Genomic DNA, 24,231 nt, shown 5'->3' on the forward strand with positions numbered 1-24,231 from the left:
GATTCTTGAAAACCAAGGAGATGCTACTTCAAATGGGATTTTCAGTTATCTTAATTTCAATCGTTTAGGCTTTTTATGTTTGAGAACTTTAATTTGTATTCTAGTTGCTCTGATATTTATGAAAATTTAACTTTTTCTTACTCTTCTTTTTGGTTGTAACAAGGGTTTGTTTGGTCGAGTAAGAGGAAAGATAAGAAATCTGGAATTATTTGAGAGCAAGTTTCAAAATGAGAAAAAGAGAACCAGCATAGCATCTATAACAAAATGTAACAAGCATTATTGTTACAGGAATAAAACAAATTATTTATCTCCATAAAGTATATAAAACATTATTTGGTAAAATTATCAAAACTACGAAAATATTGTTGAAGAATCCTATAAAAATTCATATCAAATTTCTTTTTTATCTTGAGGTAAATATATAATAAAAAGTTAATATATGTACCAAATAAAAAAAAATAGAAGTTACTATATCCTTTTCAGTTTTACTTAATTATATTTTTAAGATTTCAGTCACAAAGAAAAAATATAAGTAAATCTTGGGTCTGATTTTTTTTAAGAAAAAAAATATGGCAAATAGTTCAACTCAATATATTTAACTTAAAGTTGTTAACCTCAAAATTAAAATAGTAAGAGTGAAGAGACAAACAATTATAGAGATAATTGCAGAAATTGTGCAATTCATAATTCATATCAAACGATTCGATATGATTTTCAATGCAAACGATACAATCGTAAGGCTGATCACGTAGTCGCTGGAATCGCTCAGGAATTAATATTTTTTCAATTCAAGAGTGATCTAACTTAAAAAAAATATATATATCATTTAGCAAGAGTATTTGAGAAGAAAATCTATTTTATTAATTGATTTCTACCAATTTGCCATCTTTGTAAGTAAGAAGTAAGAACATAGTAAAGGAACAAACTTTGGAATTTGGACTTGACCACTTGATTACTTATGACTTGTGAGATATGGATTTTTTTTTTTGTTTCACTAGCTTTTACTTGCTACTTTATTTATCTTATAAAAAAAAATTATTTTACAATATTTAAATCTACTTCTTATTCAATTTTAAAATTATTATTTTATTTTATTGATCTTACTTTTTTTGTTATATTTCATATTCAGAAAAATATGAAATTCATTTGAAATTAACTATAGAGCAAAACTAATTTTATCATGTATAAATATACTTGCTATTTAATTTTCAAATCCTAATTCTAATCTTCTTTATCTCATTTATTTATTATAAAATTACAATGAAATATATTTTAAATCTATGGGGAAGAATATTGTAATAACCAATTAGTGTTACTACCAATCAATTTTATCATTAGATTAATTATGTTGATCCAACGGTTCTATTTATTTCCATTTTTTATGGTTATAATTCTCCATATTTAATAATTTATATTTATTTTTACCTTTGTATGGTTATGATTTTCTATATTTAATGCTTTCACATTAAATATACAGAATCATAACCATACAAAGATGAAAATAAATATAACCGTTAGATCAACATAATCGATCTAATGGTGAAATTGATTAGTAGTAACACTAATTGGTTGTTACAATATCCTACCCCTAAATCTATTTGGCTAAAAAATAAAACTTATTATATTATATTTAAATTTAATTTATATCTAGTTTTTAAATTCTAAATTTGTTCTTATTATCTTATTTGTTTTTAGGGGAAGGATATTGTAAGTTGTAACAGCCCATTAGTGTTACTACCAATATTACTACCAATCAATTTCACCGTTAGATCGATTATGTTGATCTAACAGTTATATTTATTTCTATCTTTGTATGGTTATGTTTCCTCATACTTAATATTTTATATTTATTTTCACCTTTGTATGGTTATGATTTCTCATATTTAATGCTCTCACATTAAATATGGAGAATCATAACCATACAAAGATAGAAATAAATATAACTGTTGGATCAACATAATCGATCTAACAGTGAAATTGATTGGTAGTAACATTAGTAGTAATATTAATTGGTTATTACAATATTCTACTCCTTATTTTTATATATTTATAATTCAAAAATTAAATCTCTCTGAGATTGATTAAAACACGATATATCACTTGTATAATATATTTTAACTTATTTTTCACTGAATTTCTAAATTTTACAATTCGATGCAATTTAGGGTTTGTTATTCAAAAATTCAACAACAAAAAAAACATTCCATATTTTTAATATAGACGACACTGTTTAGGAATATTGTCAATGTGGCCTGGTATCCAATAATCTAGTCATATCTGTACTAAAATAGAAATAAAAATAAAAAAAATCTAGTCATATATTTATAACTAACAATAACTCAACTTAGAGTACCTGAAAGCAATGTGGTCAAAAACGGGTTTCTACATAGAAATGGAAGGGAATGGGAGAAATATAAATCCTAAAAACAACATGAAACATAAAGTTTCTACTACTTAAGATCAAGATAAATATATATATATATATATATATATATATATATATATATATATATATATATGCATGCAAAAAAAAAATCACATAAGTCACTACTCAAAATTCAATGAACAACTTCATATTTAAAAGATATAAGTCACGTAACTATATAAGACATAAGTCCAAAAATACAAAAAGAGTTTAACAACTCCTATAACCAAATTCCACAACATCAAAAAAATAAAGTTTAACAACTCTTAAATGGAAAACAGCAACATCACGTGAGAGTTTTATTTTTCCAAATAGTTAAAACAAGATAATGTGCATTTGATTTGGGGGAAATAAAAATAGATTTTTTTTTATATTTTACTTTATTAAAAAAATACAAAATAAAAACAAATCATGAGTTAAAAGTTGACCTAGTTCGATTTCGATTTTTTAGTTTAAGTAAAAACGTAAAAACTTATGTTTCTACTGTTTTTACGTTTGTACACGTAGTTTTTACCAATTTTACTGAAAAGAATTTTTACTTACATTTTAACACGTATCACCTTAGTAAAAAGGTAAAAACGTAAGTTTTTACATATTTACACTAATTTTTGACAACAATGCAAGAAAACATTCAAGAGTTTGTAATTTTTTATAAAAAGAATAAACCTCTTCGTTCCTTATGTTTTAACAAAAATTGACAACATCTATAGTGCATTGCCACCTGGATCTAGCAATTAGCCGTGGGGAGTATGAAGGAACAAAAAACTTCCCATAACTTCCAGAAAGTATCCAATTTACGTAGGAGTATTAAGTTTATATCTTATATCCTAACATCACTGGTTAATCTGCTCTGCTTGAACTGAGACTTGACATCTTAACAATTTCTTTCCTTTGCTTCAGAATCTCAATAGGCCTAAGATAATCAGTGAAGAGGAATAGATTGCTGTAGCTGGTAAAAGTGAGGAGCAGCTTCCAATAGCCATGAGGGATCTATGGTTATGACATTGCGCATGTATTGTCGATCAGTTGATACAAGAGAATTGTAAATAACCCACTTAGGATTTACTCTGCAAAATAACATAAATTTTAGTTCACTTTAGATACAGAGGATATAATAATAATAATAATAATAATAAAAATAAAAACCCAAGCTTCTTAATCTTCTAAAGCATACATAGTAGTAAAAGCAGCACATAATACAAAAGATCATCCCAAACTCAGTTTTATAACAAACCTGAATAGAACTGATGATGGGTGAATATAAACTTCTTGTGATCCTCTTAACGTCTTGTACATCCCATTATGACTGTATGCCTTTTAACGAGGTACAGAAACTGAAGTCAAATTATTTCCTTTGCCACAAAATAAATTTTAATATACATGTAAAATGGAAAAGAAAATCATGTATATTAATACGTCAAGAATTATCTCACCTCTAGATGGCATGCATTAGCAAAAAAGCCAGCAGTAACTGCTTTCCTAACCACCTGGAACAATTTTAATTAGTAAATGTAATCAAATCAAGTTAACTAACTAAAACAAAGGAACTGAAAGAATGGGACAGGATCAATAAATTAGAATAATCACACTAGGGTAGAGAACTTTAACTAAACTATATGGGCATAAAAAGAATAAATCAGGAGAAGATCCGCATGCATTTTCTAAAAGAGCTTTTTCTAAACCAGTAAGAGTATAGAAAAATCAACCTGCATATCACTTTCGCAAGATTTTAAGACTAAGCCTATCCTCTGTGCAATTCTTTTGAGTTGTTCTCTAACTTCAAGAACCTTTCTCTGCGCAATTTAAGCAGCCATGTAAAATATTTGTGAAAAGGACAAATTGAAATGCCTACATTGTGCAAAGTAGCTACTCATACACACCATGGCATGGTAGTTCACAAAGTTCTTGTGACACCACTGTGAAGATTTACCAGACTGAAGAAACCCTTTATATACATTAAGGAATGTTACATGGTCACCCTGTATCAATTATTAAAAGATATCATATTTAGGAATAATAATAATAAAAAGTTCACACATTACATTGATACAGAAACAATTGCAGAACACGGGGAGAGTTTTAATGAAGATCAATTGTGTGTGTGTGTGTGTGTGAGAGAGAGAGAGAGAACAAAAAAATCAAACTAAAGTACCTCGGCAGCAGCAAATCTCAATTTTGCTTCATCTGATTCCTTTTGTATCCCTCTCCCTGAGATCCAGATAGACTGTATACATAGATAATTTGAAACTGAGATCAACTGCTCTATCACTACATTAACGTTTAACTATATTTCTGTGATATTTTCCACATAGATTTCATTTAATATTTCTCCACCTCAGTATGAAAAATTGATTTCAAGTTTCAACACACAGAAATTAATAGAAATTTATTTTGCCAAAACAATTCGTCATGACAGACGAGCAAAAAGCTTTACTTGGACCGAAAGAACAGCAGCAGTTGTGATTATCTCCTCTGAACACCCAAATTGGCTGGAAGCTATTATCATTTTTGAGATCATTGGATCCTGGCAAAAATTACAATCAATTAAGCAGACATTGGCAAAATTGTAAGAAATGCATCTGGAAAGCTAATTATGGAAAGGTGAGAAATGCGTGTAAAAAAGGACAGACATCAAAAACTCCTTAACAGCAGAACAATGGCAATATCTGTACTTGTACCCTTTATTTAAAGAATATATCAACAACAAAGGAAGAGTAGAAGCTCTTAAAATATATTGTTTATTTAATGAATCCACACATTGCATCTATGCATAATAGAAAATATGAAGAAACATAAAATGGTTAAGAGAACACTTGAGAGCAAAGAAAACCATGTAATATATACTAGAATCACATGCACTGCCGACCAAAGCCACATAAATGGTGCAGAAAATGGCCCATATTACACTAGAATCACATGCACTGCCGACCAAAGCCACATAAATGGTGCAGAAAATGGCCCAAAGCTGTCGGTTGATTTCTTTAGGGTTGGAAAAAAACGGGAGGGACTTAAGGGAGAGGAAATGACAACTGCATTAATATTTAATAGAAGAGTGCAGGTTCTCCATGAAATTCTGGATTCCTAATTTATCTGAAAAGGGCAGAGTTCCTAAATAAACTCATAGAATTGCTTCCAAGTCCTAATTTTTCAATTCTTTACTTTCTCTTCTGCTATTCTTTTGTGCTATCTGCTATAAGTCTGGTGTACTTAGAACTAACCCTGTACCCAGGGTAAATAAAACAAAGATGAAGTACGTAACAAATGAATGAAGCGTGATTTTAGTGGTATCGAAAATATACAAGTGGAATCTCTGCAACTTGAAATCCAGTTGGTGAAGTAAGCTTAGCATCATCATCCAAGACCCCAAGAGAGTAGAGAACTTCTAGTGCTCGGATCATTGCTTCAGGAGATGGAGATGCTGGCCAGTCAAAGCCCAAGATATTATCAATCCCCAATGCCTTTAACTGGAAATCATAAGAAAAGGTGTTAAGTAATTAACTTTAGGATCAACCATTAACTTAATCTTACACACACATACTATTGCAGCAAGCAATACTATGGTAATAGCACTCAAATGGAATGATATCAGTTATATCAGAAAAGGTGAAGTTGATGATTGGGCAGTCCATCTTATCGAACACAAAACTATATGCTTTTTCTTTTTTGGATAAAAAGGAGGAATTTTATTAGAGAGAAGCGATGCACAAATAGGGGGCAGAGGCTAAAGAATACAACAACACCGTTCAATCCCTTCCATAATAGAAGTGGAAATCCTCTTATGAATAACCATTAGCATAGCAACAGAGAGAGGTAATAAAAATAATCTTATCCTATATAACATACGTAGGGGAATACTAATATGCAAGTTTGTGGTACAGTATGTCTGTATTATAACAAGGAATTCTGTTCCTGCCCTCCTTTCAAAAATTTCTCTCTGAACATCTTTGGCACATACGATCATAATGGAAGTGCCTAACTGTTTTAGGCATTCAACAAGAAAACAGGGGGGATTCATTGCAAGAAAGGAGTTAGTGAAACAAAGTATTGAAAACAATGACATTTCAAATGCAACTTTATCTTTCTCTCTCCAATTAATCTTTATCATTTTTTAATTAAGAAAATCATAAGGAGAGGAGATACATTTTTAATTTATATTTATTAAATTTAAAAAGTCATGATAAATCAGAAGAACATTGATGCAACTAATCATTACTATTGACCGGAAAAATATAATCTCAGTCAAAGAAGCATGCCTGGAGAAAAAGAAACAACCAATGGTGGGGGTGCTACCATAAGAAATAAAATGGACTTAAAAGTTTGTTTCTGCTAAATTATATTAAAAAATTTACTAACCTGGATTACACAGGAGACAAGATTTGATCTCTGTATCTCTGGAGTTCCCTCATTAGACATGTGGTTAAGAAAATATTCTTCTGTATATAGCCTGGTTGCAGTCATGTGACAATGAATGGTAACATTAAACAAATAAATCAAGAAAACATGATCAACAGTATTACATAATGAAATTGAAGAAGAAATATTAACTTGGTCAATAAAATGCTTAGTATGATACTTAGAATAGAGCCAAAGCAGTGAGCCAGCTAAAGTAACTGATAAAGGGTAAAAGCAGAGGGAAGAGCATACATACATACATACACGGGCGCCCACACACACTCTTGATCAAAACAGAGAATTTATTAGACAGAAAAAGTGCAAACGGCTATTGAGGGGACTGGATAAGATATCCTCCAAATCAGAAAAATTTCAGGGAAAAATAAAAAAATAAGAATGCTTAAAGGCTGCCCAATTTCTTTATGTATCAGAAATGAAAAACCCGTTGAAACAGCTATGAGCAGAGCACCAGCAAGAGACCATAAATCCCAAAGAAAATCCAGGGGCAAAAAGTGGCCTTTCAAAAATAATGCATTCAGCTTAAATCAAATAAAATAAATCAAAAACCAGTAAAAACTGTACACTGCCAACTTTTTTCGAATTGAAACTGCCATGAAATTTTGGCATCTCTGTTTCTCCCAAAACTTTTTAAAATGAACTAAAAGAAATTGCTCCAAGGTGAAGTGGGCACACTTGTTCACCGCAGTGTAATTAGTTCTTAGCAAAAAATTAAAAAAAGGAAAATTAATAAGGTATTCTAAAGCATGCCATTTATTTATTTATTTATTTTTTTAAGATATTTAGTGCAACGACATATATAGTATAGCAAAAGCATTTCCTTTTATTTATAGTATTATTGGATATTGAGGCCTTTCGCAAAAGATTTTGACAAGAATGTCAATACACATATTTATAGACTAACAGGGGCTCTTTCTGCCATGGGGTATTTGGAAGGAGAAATCCACAGCAAGAAACAAAAAAATAGACTTTTAGTTAAATGTGGTTCTTAGGCTGATAAAAAATTTAAATTCTTGTTATCAAAAAAAAAAAAAAAAAAAAAATTTAAATTCTTATTCAGAAGCAATAGACGACTAAGTGAATAAAATATATTTGATATTATTAAACCAACTAAAAGAAACTATCTAATTTCAGTCAGACACCTGTAACACTTTCCTGGTCGAACACGTCCAGCCCTACCAGCTCTTTGTCTAGCAGAAGCCCTAGATATTGGTGCCACAACCAGATTTTCAATATCAGAAATCTGTTAAAAAGAAGGGCAGAAAATTACACTCAGTGACATCAAGACATCTGAGAAAAAGAGTGGAGAAAGAAAGACTTCTAAAAAATAAAGTTACTCGCATGCCAGCAAGAATCAATCAAAACTTAGTGGAAAATTCTAATAAACTGAATAGTAAAGAGAATCCTGCATGAATGCTTATTAAGAAATCAACTGTGTACCACAACTGGGAAACAATATACTGAAATTTTTAAGGTTCTAAATCCTTCATGAACTAATAATGAATCGTTTGGATAAGCCACATTAAAAATTGACGAGGCATCTCTAATTTATTAAGAAAATACAAGTTCAGAAGTGGAAAGTGAGGATAAACCCTCTGCAGTGGAATAGTACTGGATGAGAAATAGATAGGAAAAAAGAAGCTTGAGCAGAAGCAAAGATAGAAGGCAGGGTATTAATCCAATGGGCATGTGCTTTTATTAATTAAAATATGAAACAAAAAAGACATTTATAAACCAAAACAGGAGCAAATCATTATAGGGCTCGATACTACATATCTTTAAGAGAATCAACAAAATGGAAATACCGGATTGTAGAACCGCTGTTTGGAGAATCCACTGTCAACAACATAGACAATGCCCTGCACCATTAGAAAAAAATAAGAATGGATAAGAAACGCCTTGTTCCCTCTAGGCTCTAACTATAGTCAAACTTATTGTAGAATAGATGTTACCTCCAACGTGAGCGATGTTTCTGCTATATTAGTAGAAATTATGACTTTCCTCTTTCCTCTAGGAGTTGGAGAAAACACTAACTCCTAAGAGAAGTGATACATGTATCCCCACATTCAGAAATCTAAACAAACAAACAAATAAATTTTTGAGAACTAAATCCACAGATGTATTTCTAACCTGTTCAGCACGTGGAAGTCCTGAATAGAGAGGCAAAACAATCAATCCTGGAACAGAAGAAAGTTTCATGCATTAGCGGAATCTGACTGACAAGTATAATTATGTGCAAAATATGAAAGCCTTTTTCCATTATGTTGTGTTTAGAGAAACATAAATTCTATGCATATTATACTCATTTATTTTTAGTTGTAAGTAGTTAAAGACATCAAAAGCTACTAGTCAAAATAAGAACTATTCAGGGTGTCTGGGTGTGTACCTGCAGAGTGTTTCCTATTAGTTTGAACTTCTTCAGTGAGTAACTGAACAGCAGCATCAATATCATCTTGGCCAGTAAGGAACACTAGAACATCTCCTGTGGGCTCCTAAGGAGAGAAAGCATAGACCAAAACTACCATTTCAATCAATTTTGTTTTTGTTTTAACTGTTAAGATAAATCTGACTTTTTGCTTATTTCAACAGCGGAGATGTTTATAGTGAGTGTTTACTTTGCTGGTGGAGGGCCCCAGAATTTATGGTATGGATTAAAATGAACACTCATAATTTGGTGTCCATGGACAAGCCTAATGCATGCACCGTGAAACAACATATGTAATTACACTGAATTAAATGCGTTGAGATTATCCTATCACAATAGCAAGTAAAAATACCCGCTCATGAATCAAGAGTACTGTTGAAACAGCTGCCTGAACATAGTCTTGGACAGGTTCCTCAGCAAAATTAATTTCTACATTGAAGCCTCTGCCCTGAAAATCATAAAGCATACTTTATTTGAACATTGGAAACTTTAACCTGGACATGACAAAGGCATAGTGATTCCTCACAATTAATATATCTCCAAATCATAATGTAGTTCAGATTCTGAAAAGAGAGATTTTTTTAGAAAATCAATATTATTAATATTGAATAAAAGAGAAGAAATACAGCTGGGTGAGGATATGGTGAACCCAAGAGCAGGAAAAAGTTAAAAGATAAACAAGGAAACAAGGAAGCTGGGAATACATCAACCCAGTCCTTTTGCAAATCAGATACACCCTTGAAACAACCATGGGCTGAGAACTAGAGAGAAACTAAAAGATAACCTCTTCCAAAAGCAAACTTGGGGCAAGGGAGATTCACCTAACCTAAAACAGGAGACATGCAAGCAAGTGTCGTACTTCCAAAAATAGTACCTCAACTGATAAGATTGCAGGTTCCACTTGTACTCCATGCTCCTCGTTTTCAGGTTTTTGGCGCTTTTTTCTGTTAACAGAGTGCACGGTGTTGAATAAGAGGCTACTTTTTTGGGTGATAATTTATAAGGAGTTAAGTATCAAACAAACTGGATTAAATATGACATTGCAAAGGTTATATTTTCTCCTTTGTGCTTTCTGTGGGTGCAGGAGAGAGGAATAACATTGAAAGATGTCAGTTTAAAGCTACCAGTCAGACAATGACCCAGCATCCCAAGGTTATTTCTATGAGAAAACATTAGCATTACAAATAATTAAATGCCAACAGATATAGGTATATGGATGAAAATGCTCCTTCACTGATGAAAATGTTCCTTGCCTTGTGCTGGTTACTTGTTGTAGCTGTCTAAATATAAACCGAGTGAATCTTAAAATCAGATATTTACAGTTTAGGTTATTTTCCTGATAAAATCTCGTGATATTTTTTATGAAGATAAATTCTATAAATAGAACTTCCAGAAGAGTGTTAAGGTGAAAAAGTCTAAACAATTGAAACATAGAAAGAGCAGAAGAAAACCTTGTTCGGAAGAAGTCAGACATTGATTTCGCTTCAATAGTAGCAGATGTGATAATCAATCGCAACTCTGGTCGACGCCGTTGAATCTAAAAATGCAGCAAACAGAAAACTTACAAACTAAAAGATTCAAAAACTGTGAAGATAAAGAAACTATTTGTTAATTAAAAAAAAAAAATTGATCCTAGATATATGGCTTGCCCATCAATTCAATACCTTTTTCAATAGTCCAAGCAAAATGTCAGTTGAAATCGACCTTTCGTGAGCTTCATCCACCATTATAACACTGTAACAATTATTTTAGGGGGTAAAAGGAGTTCAGGACAGGAAATGGAATAGCATCTCTTTCATAGAAACAGATATAAAGTCCTTGTTACTTGGCACAACCACAAAAGGTTCGAATACTGTAAAAGGAAAACTATTTATATCGCAATTATACTATTAGGCTTTGCATGGATAACTTCTAAAGTCTCAACAGTCATGAACATTTGTTTTGTCTAGAGCTAGACTAATTGTCACTGGAAAGCTCTGCAGCTATACACCTTTCAATTTTACCTTTTTTTAAATATTTTTTATGGATAAAAAAGAGGGCAAGCCTGGAGCAGTGGTAAAACTGTCCTTTTATGACTAAAAGGTCAAAGGTTCGAATCCGGGAACAGCCTCTTTGTAGAGTAAGACTACGTACAAATATTTCCCTAACCTCTACCCTCACTTATCGGGATTTAATGGAGAGCGATTATTTTTTTCATGGATAGAAAAAGAATTTGTTGAGGTTAAAGAAGAGTATGGAGTGGATTAGAAATCCTTTCAAATTAAAACAAATGGCAAAAGTCATGAGTCCCAAAACCAAATCACAGTGTTCATAAGAAAGGCTCTCCAAATCTGCAAGCAACTTCATAATGAAGGAAAAGATCATAAGGATGCTAAACTGCCTTCATACCACCATGATATCCCTGGTTCATCCAGGTCTTTGATGTCTAAATCACACTTTGCGTACATGGAATATGTCACTTTTATTAATAGTTATATAGGTAGTAGCAGTAGTGTTTGTGTGTAACATTTGAAGTTGTTATTTCAATGAGATGATAAAACAGAGTGAAAACAAGTACCTATATTTGGTCAAAAGAGGATCGTCCATCATCTCCCTTAGTAGCACCCCGTCAGTTAAGAATTTCAGTACTGTTACATCCTGTGCTGCCAAAAAATGGAAAACCATTATAAGCATTGGTGATCAACCGACCAAGTATTAAGACGAATCTTATTCTTTTTTCCTCTGGGATAGATATTTATAAGATATGGAGATGTGGTAATTGTATTAAGAGATGCTCACTGGTTTTGTAAAATCTTCAAACCTAATGGTGTAGCCAACTTGTTCACCAAGTTTGACTCCCATCTCTTCAGCAACTCTGGAAGCAACAGCCTGTGAAACTCGAACAGTTAAGATGAGAGAGCATTGACAATTATGAAAGATTGAACGAAGAAAAAGGAACCTGAACGGCAAGTCGTCTAGGTTGAGTACAAGCAATGAGTCTGCCACCATCAGCCCACCCTGCTTCTTTCAGGTACTGCAGTGCATTCCATTGTAAGTCACAAGAATTTGGATTTGAACTTGAATTTGAATTTGAATTTGCAGCACGGGGAGCAATAGGATAAAAGGAACCTGAGGAATTTGAGTGGTTTTGCCACTACCGGTCTCGCCGACAATGATGGTGGTGGCGTGAGTCTCGACCAGGTAGAGAATGGAAGTGCGGTACTTGTACACAGGCAATCGCTGCCGTTGCTTCTCGATAGTGGCGTATCCATATCCAGAAGATGAAGACGAAGACGAAGAATGTGGGCCTGACAAGAATAGAACACCGCCTTCTTCATCGTCAACCACTCGACCCTGAGGCTTCTCCGTCCCTGGTTTCCAGAACTGCGCCATCACTCCTCTCTCTCTCTCTCACTACCCAGCCCCGACCCCTCTAATTTCTGGATCGGGTCTACTGTTGGATCAAACGCCATTGGGCCCAATCCGGATTTGTGGGCTTTGGAATTGGCCCATATCCTTCATCCATCTAAAGGGAAGTGATTGAAAGAAATGAAATGAAAAAAAGACGTTACATTTCTTCCAATTTAGTTCTCTTCTATAAGCTTAACCTTTATGCTAAAAAGGTTCCCATCAATCTGTTTCATAGAAACAGATATAAAGTCCTTGCTAGTTACTATTTGGCAGCCGTGAAGCATGACACTTTAATATTTATGACGTGTCGGATTTGATATTTTCCGACACTCACCGACACTCCAATACTCATTGTAAAGACTAAAAAAAAATTCAAAAGTTGCGTTGCATTTTGAGTTCCAACTATTAAATTCATTGGATTACGATTATTATTTTATTGAGTTTAATATAAACATTTAGGATATCTTATGTTTCTTTGCAAAATTGATGGGTATTATGAGTTTAGCTTTATTTTTTTTTAAATTATTGAATATTAAATATAATATACACTACATAAATTAAAAATATTATATAATATCAAAACGTGTCCTAACGTGTTAAAATTTAACATTTTTTAGAATTAACATGTCGAAGTATCGTATCGTATCCTATGTCCCGTGTCGATGTCGATGCAACATAGCTTGACACAACCACCGCAAAGCTTGATGTCCTCTGTGATTTTATCCAGCTTAAACCAAATTAGTTAAGTAGTCAATGAACCAGCGGAGAAATAAAAAATAAATAAAATACATCTAAGACTAACAATATATAAAACATAATTGACTAAATGAAACTTCCCATCAAAAGCCTATACTAATTTTATTAAATAATACTAATCAAATATTTGGTGAATTTCAAAGCATCTTCCATTGAATTATAACATGAATCCAATTTTTCTCAAGACCAAAAATTAAACTAATTGTAACTCAGAAAAATTATTAAAAATATCTAAGAATGAGTCATACTGCAGGAACATAACAACAGAAGTTAGAAATGATATACACGCAATACTAGCGGTTTATATCGTTAAGAAGATATATACTTTCAAACTATCTAGCTCTTAATTCTTAACCATCTATATTGACTTTTCAAATTTCAAACTTTCAATCGACATGAAATTCCAGGTCAAGACGTACAAAAAAATGAAAATTCTTGTGTGTTTCTCGGTTTCTGTCGTGCAACCAGTCAACGTAATACAAGTCAAGACGCTAAATTCCAGGTTGATATATTTACAGCAGAATGATAGCCACGAATGTACTGTAATAATTTCATTCAACGGTGGGATTTTGATATCTGACCATTGACAAGTCCCTCCACCATATGTTTATATATATGTATCCATACTTTCATTGAAGGAATATAATATCAGCCTATTAATCTTCAATTCTTTATGTCAATCATAATACTTGAGCCAATATGAATTTTTACGCCAAAACTTGCAACGCAGTTCCAAACCTTCTGCTTAGGCTTCCTCTCATAATCTCGCTTCTCCTATTCAAGTGCCTTATAGGAGTTCAGGCTGCCAACAGTTCCCAAAATTCAAGTGTTGGTGTGGTCATTGATATCAATTCTGAGACGGGAAAACAGCAGAGAAGAGCCATGGAAGTTGCAGCTCAAAGTTTCAATGATTATTCCAAGACTCAAAACATTATCCTTTTCTTCCGTGACTCTGGTAGAAACCCATTACGAGCAGCTTCAGCTGGTGAGTACTATTTGATGACAAATATTTTGGTCAAAAACATCTCTCTCTTTTTTTCCTTTACTTTAAGCACATACAGAATATCTTACTTCTTTCTGATTTGCAGCTGAAGATTTGATTAATAAGAAGAAAGTTAAAGTCATTATTGGCATGGAGACATGGCAGGAAGCAGCTCTAGTTGCTGACCTTGGAACTAAAGCTCAAGTACCAATTATTTCATTTTCTTCTCCCTCCGTAGTCCCTCCATTAATGCAACTTCGTTGGCCTTTCTTGATTCAAATGGCTAAAACTCAAGATGCACACATGAACTGCATAGCAGATATTATCCATGCCTACAACTGGCAAAATGTAATAGCTATATATGAAGACAACCCTTATAGTGGTGATTCTGGAATGTTAAGCCTCTTTTCTGAGGCTCTCCAAAAGGTCAACGCGCAGATTGAGTACCGATTAGTTCTTCCATCATTCACTTCTTTATCTGATCCAAAAGGGGTTGTTCTCGACGAATTGCTTAAGCTATTGCCACTTAAATCTCGTGTTTTTATTGTACTTCAAGCATCGTTCCCTATGGTGACTCATTTGTTCAGAGAAGCTAAGAAAATTGATGGATTCTTGGGGAAAGAGTCAGCTTGGATAATCAATGAGGAGATTACAAGTATGTTGGATTCTGTCAATAAATCTATTTTATCTTCTATGGAAGGTACTTTGGGAATCAAAACGTACTATTCTACAAGCTCTAGTGCTTATACTAAGTTGCAGGAAAATTTCCTAACTGAGCATACAAAAACAGTTGGGTCCAAACCAGGATTAAATGCACTACGAGCTTATGATAGCATTACAGTCATCACAAGGGCCTTGGAGAAAATGAATACCAACTCTAGTAACTCAATGATGTTTTTGGAGGAAATGTTATCTAGCAATTTCAATGGTTTAAGTGGTCATATAAGGTTCAAAGAAAGTCATCTATCCTACACTCCAATAATAAGGGTCATAAACGTGGTTAATAAGAAATACAATGAATTGGACTTTTGGACACCAAAGTTGAAGTTCGCTAGATCTCTTAAAATATTGAAAGACAGAGAGAAAAGAGGTGATAATGCAACAAAAGGCTTAACTGGCCCAGTGGTCTGGCCAGGAGGCCTAACTTCTGTTGATCCTAAAGGATGGAAAATACCTACAGATACAAACCCTTTAAAAGTTGCACTTCCCATGAACCCTGCTTTTGATAATTTTTTGAAGATAGACCCCCAAAATCAATATACTGGTTTCTGTATTGATCTTTTCCACAAGGTACGAGACATTCTGATTGACAAGTATTCTGGTCTGCCCTATGAATTTCACCCCCGCAATGAATCGTATGATACACTTCTACTGCATGTCATAAATGAGGTAAAATCTTTATCTTCTCAACATTAAGTTCTTGTAAAATTGTGTTTTGTTTTATGATTTTATCTGTCATCTTCAATATATGCATTGCACACCACAACATAACCTTACTCGTAGATCAAACATCATATTTTCTCAAAAGCAAAATGCTTCTAAAGTAGCCAGCTTATTTGACCATTGAATTTGTACAACTAAAAACTGGTGATTTGATTGAGTGAATAATTAAGCAGTAATTGTATTCTACACCAAATTGGCAGTAATAACAGCATTTTGTCAAGGAAGATAAATTCATATCAGAGCCTTCCTATTAATTTTATGAATTTCCCAACACATATGCTACCTGGTATATTTCTTAAAATATTTCCCCTCTCAAGACGTTCATGATATTTGTTTGAGCATGACCAAGTTAAGATAATAACAGGAAACCTTATAGAGATTGAAGGAACTAGCCAAGTTTGTGTCGGAAGGAAAAAAAAAAAAGGGATAAGAATTTGACTAATAGAATTGTTCATCAAATCATATAGTTAGTTTTTTTTTTTTAATTATTATGTAAAATATATTTTTTCAAACAAAATGGGAAAAGAATGCTAATACCACTATTCTTGACCAAAATCAATTGCAGTCCTATGATGCTATTGTAGGAGATGTCACAATACTTGCCAATCGATCAAAGGATGTGTGGTTCACTCAACCATACACTGAGTCAGGCTTATCACTCATCCTTCCAGCAGAGACTGAAGGATCAGCATGGTTGTTTATGAAACCATTTAGCTTGGAGATGTGGATAGCAACTATTGCCATTCTCATCTACACAATGTTTATCATCTGGTTCCTGGAGCATCACTTGAATCCAGACTTTGGTGGACCGTTGAAAAATCAGATCAGCACCACACTGTGGTTTGCTTTTTCTTCTCTATTTTTCGCTCATAGTAAGTATAAATATACAAGAAATGATTTTTTATTTTATTTTATGTATTTGAAAGTCAAAATTGATTGGTAATTTAGTGTAGGTTTTTTCCAGGCTGAGGTATTTATGAGTCAGAAAGTTGCCATATTACACAAATCTTATACAAATAAAGACCTTAAAACTACGGATAAAACAATATATAAAGAGGAAAAAAAAAGTACAAAATCTTCAGCAATGATTCTGACATCTTGCAATGATCAGCAAATGTATATTCCTTGTGATTTGAACTGGGTAGTTTATAGGGGATTTAGTGGCACTTCTGAGTTGCAATACTTAACAAAATTGTGTTTAGAGAAAAACTTAAATGTTAAATTTCATAAATATTGCTTCTTCAATTGGAAAACCTTGCTTTTGTACACTAATTCTAATAGCATGATATCTGATTCTGATGTAACCCAGAGGAGAACATAAACAGCAACACTGCACGAATAGTAGTTGGTGGATGGTTATTTCTTGTGTTTGTCCTAACCTCAAGCTACACGGCCAGCCTTTCTTCAATGCTTACTGTACAACGGTTGAAGACTGGAAGAGATATTGAGTGGCTAAAGCAAAACAACTTACCAATTGGTTGTGATAATAGCAGTACCTTTATAAAGAGCTACTTGGTGAATGTGTATGATGTTAAACCGCATAATGTCATAGACGTTGATGGAGAACATGACATTGTGGATAAATTCAAGAGCAAAAGAATTTCTGCTCTCTTTCTTGAGAGCCCATATGTGAAGGTTTTCTTGAATAAGTACTGCAATGATTACACTGCAACTACAGCTGCCTATAAATTTGGAGGGCTGGGCTTTGTGAGTGCTTCCAACTCCTCAAACTTTAGTTATGTATTTTGCATTCTCAAGTCTATAAGTTCATTAGCAAAACATTTTACTCTATGCAGTTAACTTGCCAAAAAAGTAACCTATAATGTAAAGTAACTATGGAAAGAGAAGCAAGTATATTCATTCTGAAGAAACTCTTGGTTTTCTTGCACTGACTATATGATATATGCAGGTATTCCAAAAAGGATCTCCAATGGCAAAAGATTTCTCTGAAGGCATTTTAACACTAGCTGAAGATGGATCACTAAAAACTTTAGAAGATCTATGGTTGACCCCTTCCAATGAATGCTCAAAGAACAAAACTTCTCCAGAAACTGAGAGCCTGACCCTCACCAATTTTTGGGGTCTCTATATGATGTGTGCTGCCACTTCCACTTTCTGCTTAGTACTGGCCTTACGGACGAAGTATCTGCAAAACCATAACCATTACCAACATGAAGAGGAAGCTCAACGTCAAGGCAATGCAACCACTGATGATAATAGTGTTTGGAAGAAGGCTTTTAGAATCGGTACAGAATTTTACAATGGGAATGTGAGAACTTTTGATAAAGCTGCAACTTTTGGTGGAAGGGGAACACATGCTGTACGTCGTCGGAATTCCTCAAGATGGGAGAGTATAAGGACTTCTGATGATCTAAGCAATCCACAGCGCTCCCAATCAGCTGTCATAGAAATGATGTAGCCTCTGCATGTTGCTCAAATGATAAAAAAAAAAAGAAATAGAAACAGAAATCAATGACTTACATACGTTGTTTAAAATTCATATTTAACAGTCTCATAACTTGGTTGTTATGTATATTCTTTTTTTCTTTTTTTATTGCCAGTTGTTATGTATATTCTAGATAGTCTTTAACTTAATAACCTCAATTCTTTAGTTATGGTAGTAGCGCTTATTTTTCCAGAGAATCTGGTGTTACACTGATCTCAAGTCTTAACTTCAAATCCTTGTTCTGCAGCATTACTCTTTCAGTATATTAGTACATATAATGCACCCAGTATGAAATAGCAATTAATCTTTCAATATTTTATTTTCTAAGTTTTTATTTTAGAATCTGAACATGCATTAAACATAAGGAAAAATACTTGTTATTTTAAATGACACAAAGTTATATTATTTTTAATGAAATTACGTCGTTTTGATGTATTTTTATATTCTCTTTCCTCAACTTTCTTTTTATTTCTAATTTTATAAAAAAAGAAACAATAACAAAATACACTAAAACAATATAATTTCATTAAAATTCTGATACGCACCCTGGACCAGAGATAGAAGAAGGAAACGGTGATATTGAGACAGAAGAGGTAGTGACGGTGGAACCGACATCAGAGCAGAGGAAAGAAGCTCCTAGAAGAGGGAGCAGGTTGAAAGTGCGCTCCAAGTGTTGGAATGATGTGGGCCGTAGTGGGGTCAGAAGCCCAATAGGTGAAATAGGAATAGAGGCATTAAGTACATGGATTGCTTGTAAATAATGGGCCTACGATGAGTAGCCCAATAGGAATACAATGGAATTCTCTTTTATAGTGAGAGTCACGTCTTAGGAGATTTTTATCTGAAGTTTGTAACTAAATTTCCCCTTTCTTCTTCCTCTGTATTCTTCTTGGAGTCCCCGATAAACTCGAATTACCGTTGAATCTGGCAATATACATTTACTTGTTTTGTTTTCCCGTTCTTGATCCCATCATTTTGGTGCTTTCATTGAGAGACAACTTCTGTGCATCGTCACCATGACAGAGGGAACTCGCAGTGCTGTGAAGCAGCAGAACGCCATTGACGAATGTTTGAACCGCGTGCAACACCACGAAGAACAATTCAGTGCCTTAGGAATTATATTAAAGGAAATGAACTTGAAATTAACAATGATGGAGGCTAAAATAGATCAACAGAATAGAGGTAAAGGTAAGACAGAAACCTCATCAGGAGAGGGAATTGGTGGTTTATTTGGTAATAATCCTTTTAAATCAGTCAAACTAACCATACCTCGGTTCAATGGAGGTAACCCGGAGCCGTGGATTAACAAGATCCAGCAATTCTATGGATTCCACAATTTGTCTGATGATGAGAAATTTACGCTCACGTATTTCACATGGATGGGAAGGCTGAAGAATGGTACCATTGGATGGACCGTAATGGCAGATTGCATACCTGGAACCAATTTTTGGAAGCCTTGCGTTCCAGATTTGGCCCTTCACGGTATAGGGATTTGAGAGGAGAACTGGGTAGGCTGACCCAAGGTACTACCGTGGATGATTATCAGACACACTTCGAGCAGCTGGCCAATCAAGTTATTGGGATTGATGATTTAACCTTGCAGAGTTACTTTGAATCTGGTCTCAAACCGGAGATCCGCAAAGAGGTACGAATGCATCTTCCTGCAAGCTTGGAGCAAGCAATTGATTTAGCTAAAATAATTGAAGACAAGCTGAATGATCGAAGCACTAGCAGAAATTTTTACAGTAAAAATCAAGTAAACAATACTGCAAATAACCAAGCTGGGTTATTACCTACACCTTCGAAAAATCTGGCTATTGGCACTGGTGCAACTAAAACCCCTCTCCCCATGAGGAAGCTGTCCACTGCTGAAATGGCAGAAAAAAGAGAGAAGGGACTGTGTTTCTATTGTGATGAAAAATTTAGTAGAAGTCATGTCTGCAAAGGGAAGATGTTCATCTTAGTCATGCAGGAAGATGGTGATGATCCACCACTGCCGGAAGAGACGCTCTTAGAACTGGAGCAGGTTGCTGAAGAGTTGGGAGGAGAAGCCCTTCTGACACCAGAAATTAGCTTGCATGCCATGGCAGGGCAGCACTCAACTAGTACACTGAGGGTCACAGGAAGAATCAGTAATGCAACAGTGCAGATTCTTGTTGATGGTGGTTCAACCCACAATTTTATCCAAGAACGTTTGGTGAAATTCTTGGGTTTAGAGATCATACCAACACAGAAATTTCAAGTATTAGTGGGAAATGGAGAGAGGATGGGCTGTTTGGGAATGTGTCCTGAGGTAGTTATGGATATACAAGGGCATAGTTTCTGTCCTGATCTTTATGTGTTACCAATTCAAGGAGCTGAGGTGGTTTTGGGGGTGCAATGGTTATCTGAGTGGGGGAATATTACAATCAATTACAAACAACTGGTGATGCGGTTTGAACGAGAAGGACAACCAGTGGAGATACAAGGGGAGCCCACTGCTAACATGCAGCCCATCCAATTAAATCAATTTCGGAGGTTGACAGCTTCCAACTCAGTAGCTTGTCTTTATCAATTGCATGCCACTGTGCACCCTCATGAGTCTCTGATAGCAAGTAGAAATGAACCTGATGCTCGGGTGCTTCACGTTCTCAAGGAATTTGAACAAGTATTCTCCAAGCCTTCCACATTGCCTCCACATCGCCAGCAAGATCACCAGATTCATTTAGAACCTGGAACAAAGGCAGTCAGTGTCAGACCTTACCAGTACCCACATTTTCATAAAACTGAAATGGAAAAATTGGTCAAAGAAATGCTAGAATCAGGGGTGGTGCGTCCTAGTATCAGTCCATTTTCTTCTCCGGCATTGCTTGTTAAAAAAAAAGATGGTACCTAGAGATTTTGCGTAGACTATAGAGCTCTCAATCAGGTCACTGTAGCCCATAGTTTTCCAATTCCGACCGTGGATGAGATGCTGGACGAGTTGGCAGGAGCTACCATTTTTTCTAAGATGGATCTCCGGGCGGGTTACCACCAGATCCGCATGGTTGATCATGACATTTACAAAACTGCCTTTCGCACGCATGACGGCCACTATGAATTTGTGGTTATGCCATTTGGCTTAACCAATGCCCCAGCTACCTTCCAGGGAATCATAAACTCCATCCTTAAGGTATATTTGCGGAAGTTTGTAATTGTTTTCTTTGATGATATTCTCATTTACAGCAGGACCTTAGACGACCACTTGAAGCACCTGCATGTTGTCTTGGAATGTTTACACACTAATCAGTTTTACGCAAAACAAGAAAAATGTACATTTGCACAAACTGAAGTTGAGTACCTCGGCCATGTGATTGATGCAAGAGGTGTCAGACCCGATGATGGCAAAATTAAGGCTATTGCGGACTAGAAGGAGCCTACCACTGTGAAGCAGTTAAAGGGCTTCCTTGGGTTGGCTGGTTACTATCGCAAGTTTGTCAAGGGATTCTCCCAGATAGCAGCTTATAATAACCCTTACTAGTAATGGTGGATTTAATATTGAAGAATAATTAGAAGTAAAAGAAATAAAGTCACCTTTGGTGAAAAATGAGTTAAAATGATAGTTAAGGAGTAAAAATGCAGGTAAATAAAGTTACCCGAAAGTAAAAAGTAAAATTATAAATATTACCATAAAAATATTCTGGACTAGTATACAAAGTTTGGTAGGGAATGGAGATGTGTAGATAGGTAAGTTGTTACCCAGTTAAAGAGTAACTTCAAATAAAAGCCTTAAGAAACCCGTAAGCTTTCATTTCTTCCTCTCCGTGCGCGTTGGTTACTGTCATTTTTTTTCCTCAGAAGCCAACGTAGGGTTTCATCTTTTCTTCCTTCCATTCTCACTCATTTGGTCACCAAAAGTCATGATGCCATACATGAAAATTGTAGAAAAAAGGCTAGTGAATCCATTCCACCACTCTATTTGGGCTGATTTGGCTTGTGGAGAGAGTTATTCATCACCCCTAATTCGTGGCACTATTCATCCTTGTGAAATAGTGGGGCTTTTGAGTGAGCAAAGCTTAGGTTTTGTTCTTTGGAGCTTGGAATAGCAACTATAGGTAAGAAACCTCTAATTCTATGGTTCTATGTTTGTGATTTAAGTCTTGATAATTGTGAGCATATTTTGGTAGAAAATAATTTAGTTTGAATTGGAAATTGATGATGAATTGTTGTTCGTAGTAGTTGAAAAGTTGTTGAGAATGGATGTTGAAATTTGAGAAAATGGATGGCCTACCTCTCATGTATAATTCAACCTATATACAATAAAAGGGGTAGACCAAGTGTTTGATGAAATGCCAAAGTGAAAATAATACCTTGTATGTAATTACTGATAAGTGGTGTGAATTAGGATTGGTAAAAGTGATGAAAGTTAAAGAAAAAGACATTGTTCCTATATATATGTATTCTGGCCAAGAGGAAAAAGAACAAGGAATATCATGCTTTAATATGTTTGAATGTGTGTTTATGTGTCTTGAGGTTGGTTTGATTATCTACTTAATTGGAGTTATGTGAAGTGAGAAATAAAGGAAAGAAAAACATGAGAAAAAAATGATAAACACTTATGAGTGCAAATCTGCCATCATCCTGAAATAGGTACAAATGAGGTATTTGGTGATATTTAAATAAGAGATGATGATGGATATTCGATGTAGTGATGAAGGGAATGGTTGCTAACAAAAGATAGCTTGAGAAAAAGTCATGAACACACCTATATGTGTCATTTTCAACCCTTAAAGAAGTAAATGGGTTGGAATTGTATTGGACTTGGAATTATGATTTGTAAGTTATGTTGAGGACATGATAAGTCCATGTAAAGTGAGAAATGCCCACTAAGAGTTAGTGGTTTTATCCTAACTAGCTTTGGGGTTCTATATGTAAGTTTGAAAGGAATTAGTATATGACTTGTGTATTGGCATAGATTTAGCATAAACGTAAAGAAACGAAAATAAACGATAAAATGTATGCCTTATGTAAAATCTAGGCATGATAGCATTTTATTGATTTGTATTTTTGTATTCTTTCTCTAGGTGTACCTAGGGACTGAAAAAGATCGGAACCTTCTTGAAGATATATAAGTAACTTGTGCCACAAGTAAGCGGATTGAAAAAGCTTCAAGAGGTAAGCTCTATGTTTATGGGGTTCGCTCCTACTTTGTGTTCCGCCATAGTGTACGGACTGTGGTCGGGTTGTATGATATGTATGAGATATATTATATAGATGCATTCATATAGAGCTATATGATAATATGATATGGTTTGTTTTGATGTGTTTACTTTGATGTGTTAATATGATATGTTTTGTTATGATATGACTTCTGTAATATGATTTATGTAACAATATCTGGCCATTGATTGTATAGTACCCGGATGTTCGCTTTAGGGTCCTCCCTCGGGACTGATGGTGTACGCCTCTGATATGTTCTGGTTCCGCTTTGGGGTCCTCCCTCGGGAACACGTGCGTTAATTTCCGCTTGGGGTCCTCCCTTGGGAATGACTGCGTACGCCTCTGATATGTTCTGGTTCCGCTTTGGGGTCCTCCCTCGGGAACACGTGCGTTGATTTCCGCTTGGGGTCCTCCCTTGGGAATGACTGCGTACGCCTCTGATATGTTCTGGTTCCGCTTTGGGGTCCTCCCTCGGGAACACGTGCGTTGATTTCCGCTTGGGGTCCTCCCTTCGGAATGACTGCGTACGCCTCTGATATGTTCTGGTTCCGCTTGGGGTCCTCCCTTGGGAATAACTGCGTACGTTTCTGATAAGATATGTGTATATGTTTTGTTTGGTTATGATATTTGATTATATGACATGTTTTATGGGATATGTATGATGATTTTGTAAATGATATTTGTTACGAACGTTGATTTCCGCTTGGGGTCATTCCTTGGGAACAATTGCGTACATCTCTGATATAACACGTTTTGTTCTGATGTGAGTATTGTGA

At 34.6% G+C, this 24,231-nt stretch overlaps 3 protein-coding genes across 3 annotated transcripts; 2 read left to right on the plus strand and 1 right to left on the minus strand.

Annotated features, from left to right (window-relative positions):
- Positions 1–3,096: 3,096 nt before the first annotated feature.
- On the minus strand, positions 3,097–12,632 carry LOC133301944 (probable pre-mRNA-splicing factor ATP-dependent RNA helicase DEAH9). Its single transcript, XM_061501656.1, has 22 exons — positions 12,369–12,632; positions 12,199–12,273; positions 12,039–12,128; positions 11,818–11,897; positions 10,925–10,994; positions 10,712–10,797; positions 10,135–10,204; positions 9,613–9,708; positions 9,222–9,327; positions 8,966–9,012; positions 8,788–8,871; positions 8,641–8,694; positions 7,978–8,078; positions 6,779–6,869; positions 5,725–5,889; positions 4,860–4,949; positions 4,578–4,649; positions 4,306–4,404; positions 4,132–4,218; positions 3,859–3,912; positions 3,660–3,739; positions 3,097–3,492 (listed from the first exon to the last, which is right to left on the minus strand). Exons 1-22 carry the CDS (start codon positions 12,630–12,632, stop codon positions 3,348–3,350), a joined length of 2,106 nt encoding a protein of 701 aa, XP_061357640.1. The 3' UTR covers positions 3,097–3,347.
- Positions 12,633–14,105: 1,473 nt separating this feature from the next.
- Positions 14,106–18,393, plus strand: LOC133301949 (glutamate receptor 2.7-like). Its single transcript, XM_061501660.1, has 5 exons — positions 14,106–14,391; positions 14,495–15,777; positions 16,397–16,703; positions 17,141–17,538; positions 17,741–18,393. Exons 1-5 carry the CDS (start codon positions 14,106–14,108, stop codon positions 18,248–18,250), a joined length of 2,784 nt encoding a protein of 927 aa, XP_061357644.1. The 3' UTR covers positions 18,251–18,393.
- A 900-nt stretch (positions 18,394–19,293) lies between these two features.
- Positions 19,294–21,152, plus strand: LOC133301946 (uncharacterized). Its single transcript, XM_061501657.1, has 2 exons — positions 19,294–19,643; positions 19,745–21,152. The coding sequence occupies exons 1-2, from the start codon at positions 19,294–19,296 to the stop codon at positions 21,150–21,152; spliced, it is 1,758 nt and encodes a 585-aa protein (XP_061357641.1).
- The last annotated feature ends 3,079 nt before the right edge of the window (positions 21,153–24,231 follow it).

The sequence above is a fragment of the Gastrolobium bilobum genome, unplaced genomic scaffold (genome assembly GCF_033153095.1).
Source record: "Gastrolobium bilobum isolate Gb01-03AN ecotype WA unplaced genomic scaffold, APGP_CSIRO_Gbil_v1 utg12347, whole genome shotgun sequence".
Lineage (NCBI taxonomy): Eukaryota > Viridiplantae > Streptophyta > Magnoliopsida > Fabales > Fabaceae > Gastrolobium > Gastrolobium bilobum.

Coding starts and splice junctions, on each gene's coding strand:
- LOC133301949 (XM_061501660.1), top strand. CDS start 14,106: ATGAATTTTTACGCCAAAACTTGCAACGCAGTTCCAAACCTTCTGCTT. Junction 14,392..14,494: donor ATTACGAGCAGCTTCAGCTG/GTGAGTACTATT, acceptor TCTGATTTGCAG/CTGAAGATTTGATTAATAAG. Junction 15,778..16,396: donor TACTGCATGTCATAAATGAG/GTAAAATCTTTA, acceptor AATCAATTGCAG/TCCTATGATGCTATTGTAGG.
- LOC133301946 (XM_061501657.1), top strand. CDS start 19,294: ATGACAGAGGGAACTCGCAGTGCTGTGAAGCAGCAGAACGCCATTGAC. Junction 19,644..19,744: donor GATGAGAAATTTACGCTCAC/GTATTTCACATG, acceptor CTTGCGTTCCAG/ATTTGGCCCTTCACGGTATA.
- LOC133301944 (XM_061501656.1), bottom strand. CDS start 12,632: ATGGCGCAGTTCTGGAAACCAGGGACGGAGAAGCCTCAGGGTCGAGTG. Junction 9,709..10,134: donor CTGCAATCTTATCAGTTGAG/GTACTATTTTTG, acceptor TATGATTTTCAG/GGCAGAGGCTTCAATGTAGA. Junction 3,913..4,131: donor CTTGCGAAAGTGATATGCAG/GTTGATTTTTCT, acceptor AAATTGTTCCAG/GTGGTTAGGAAAGCAGTTAC.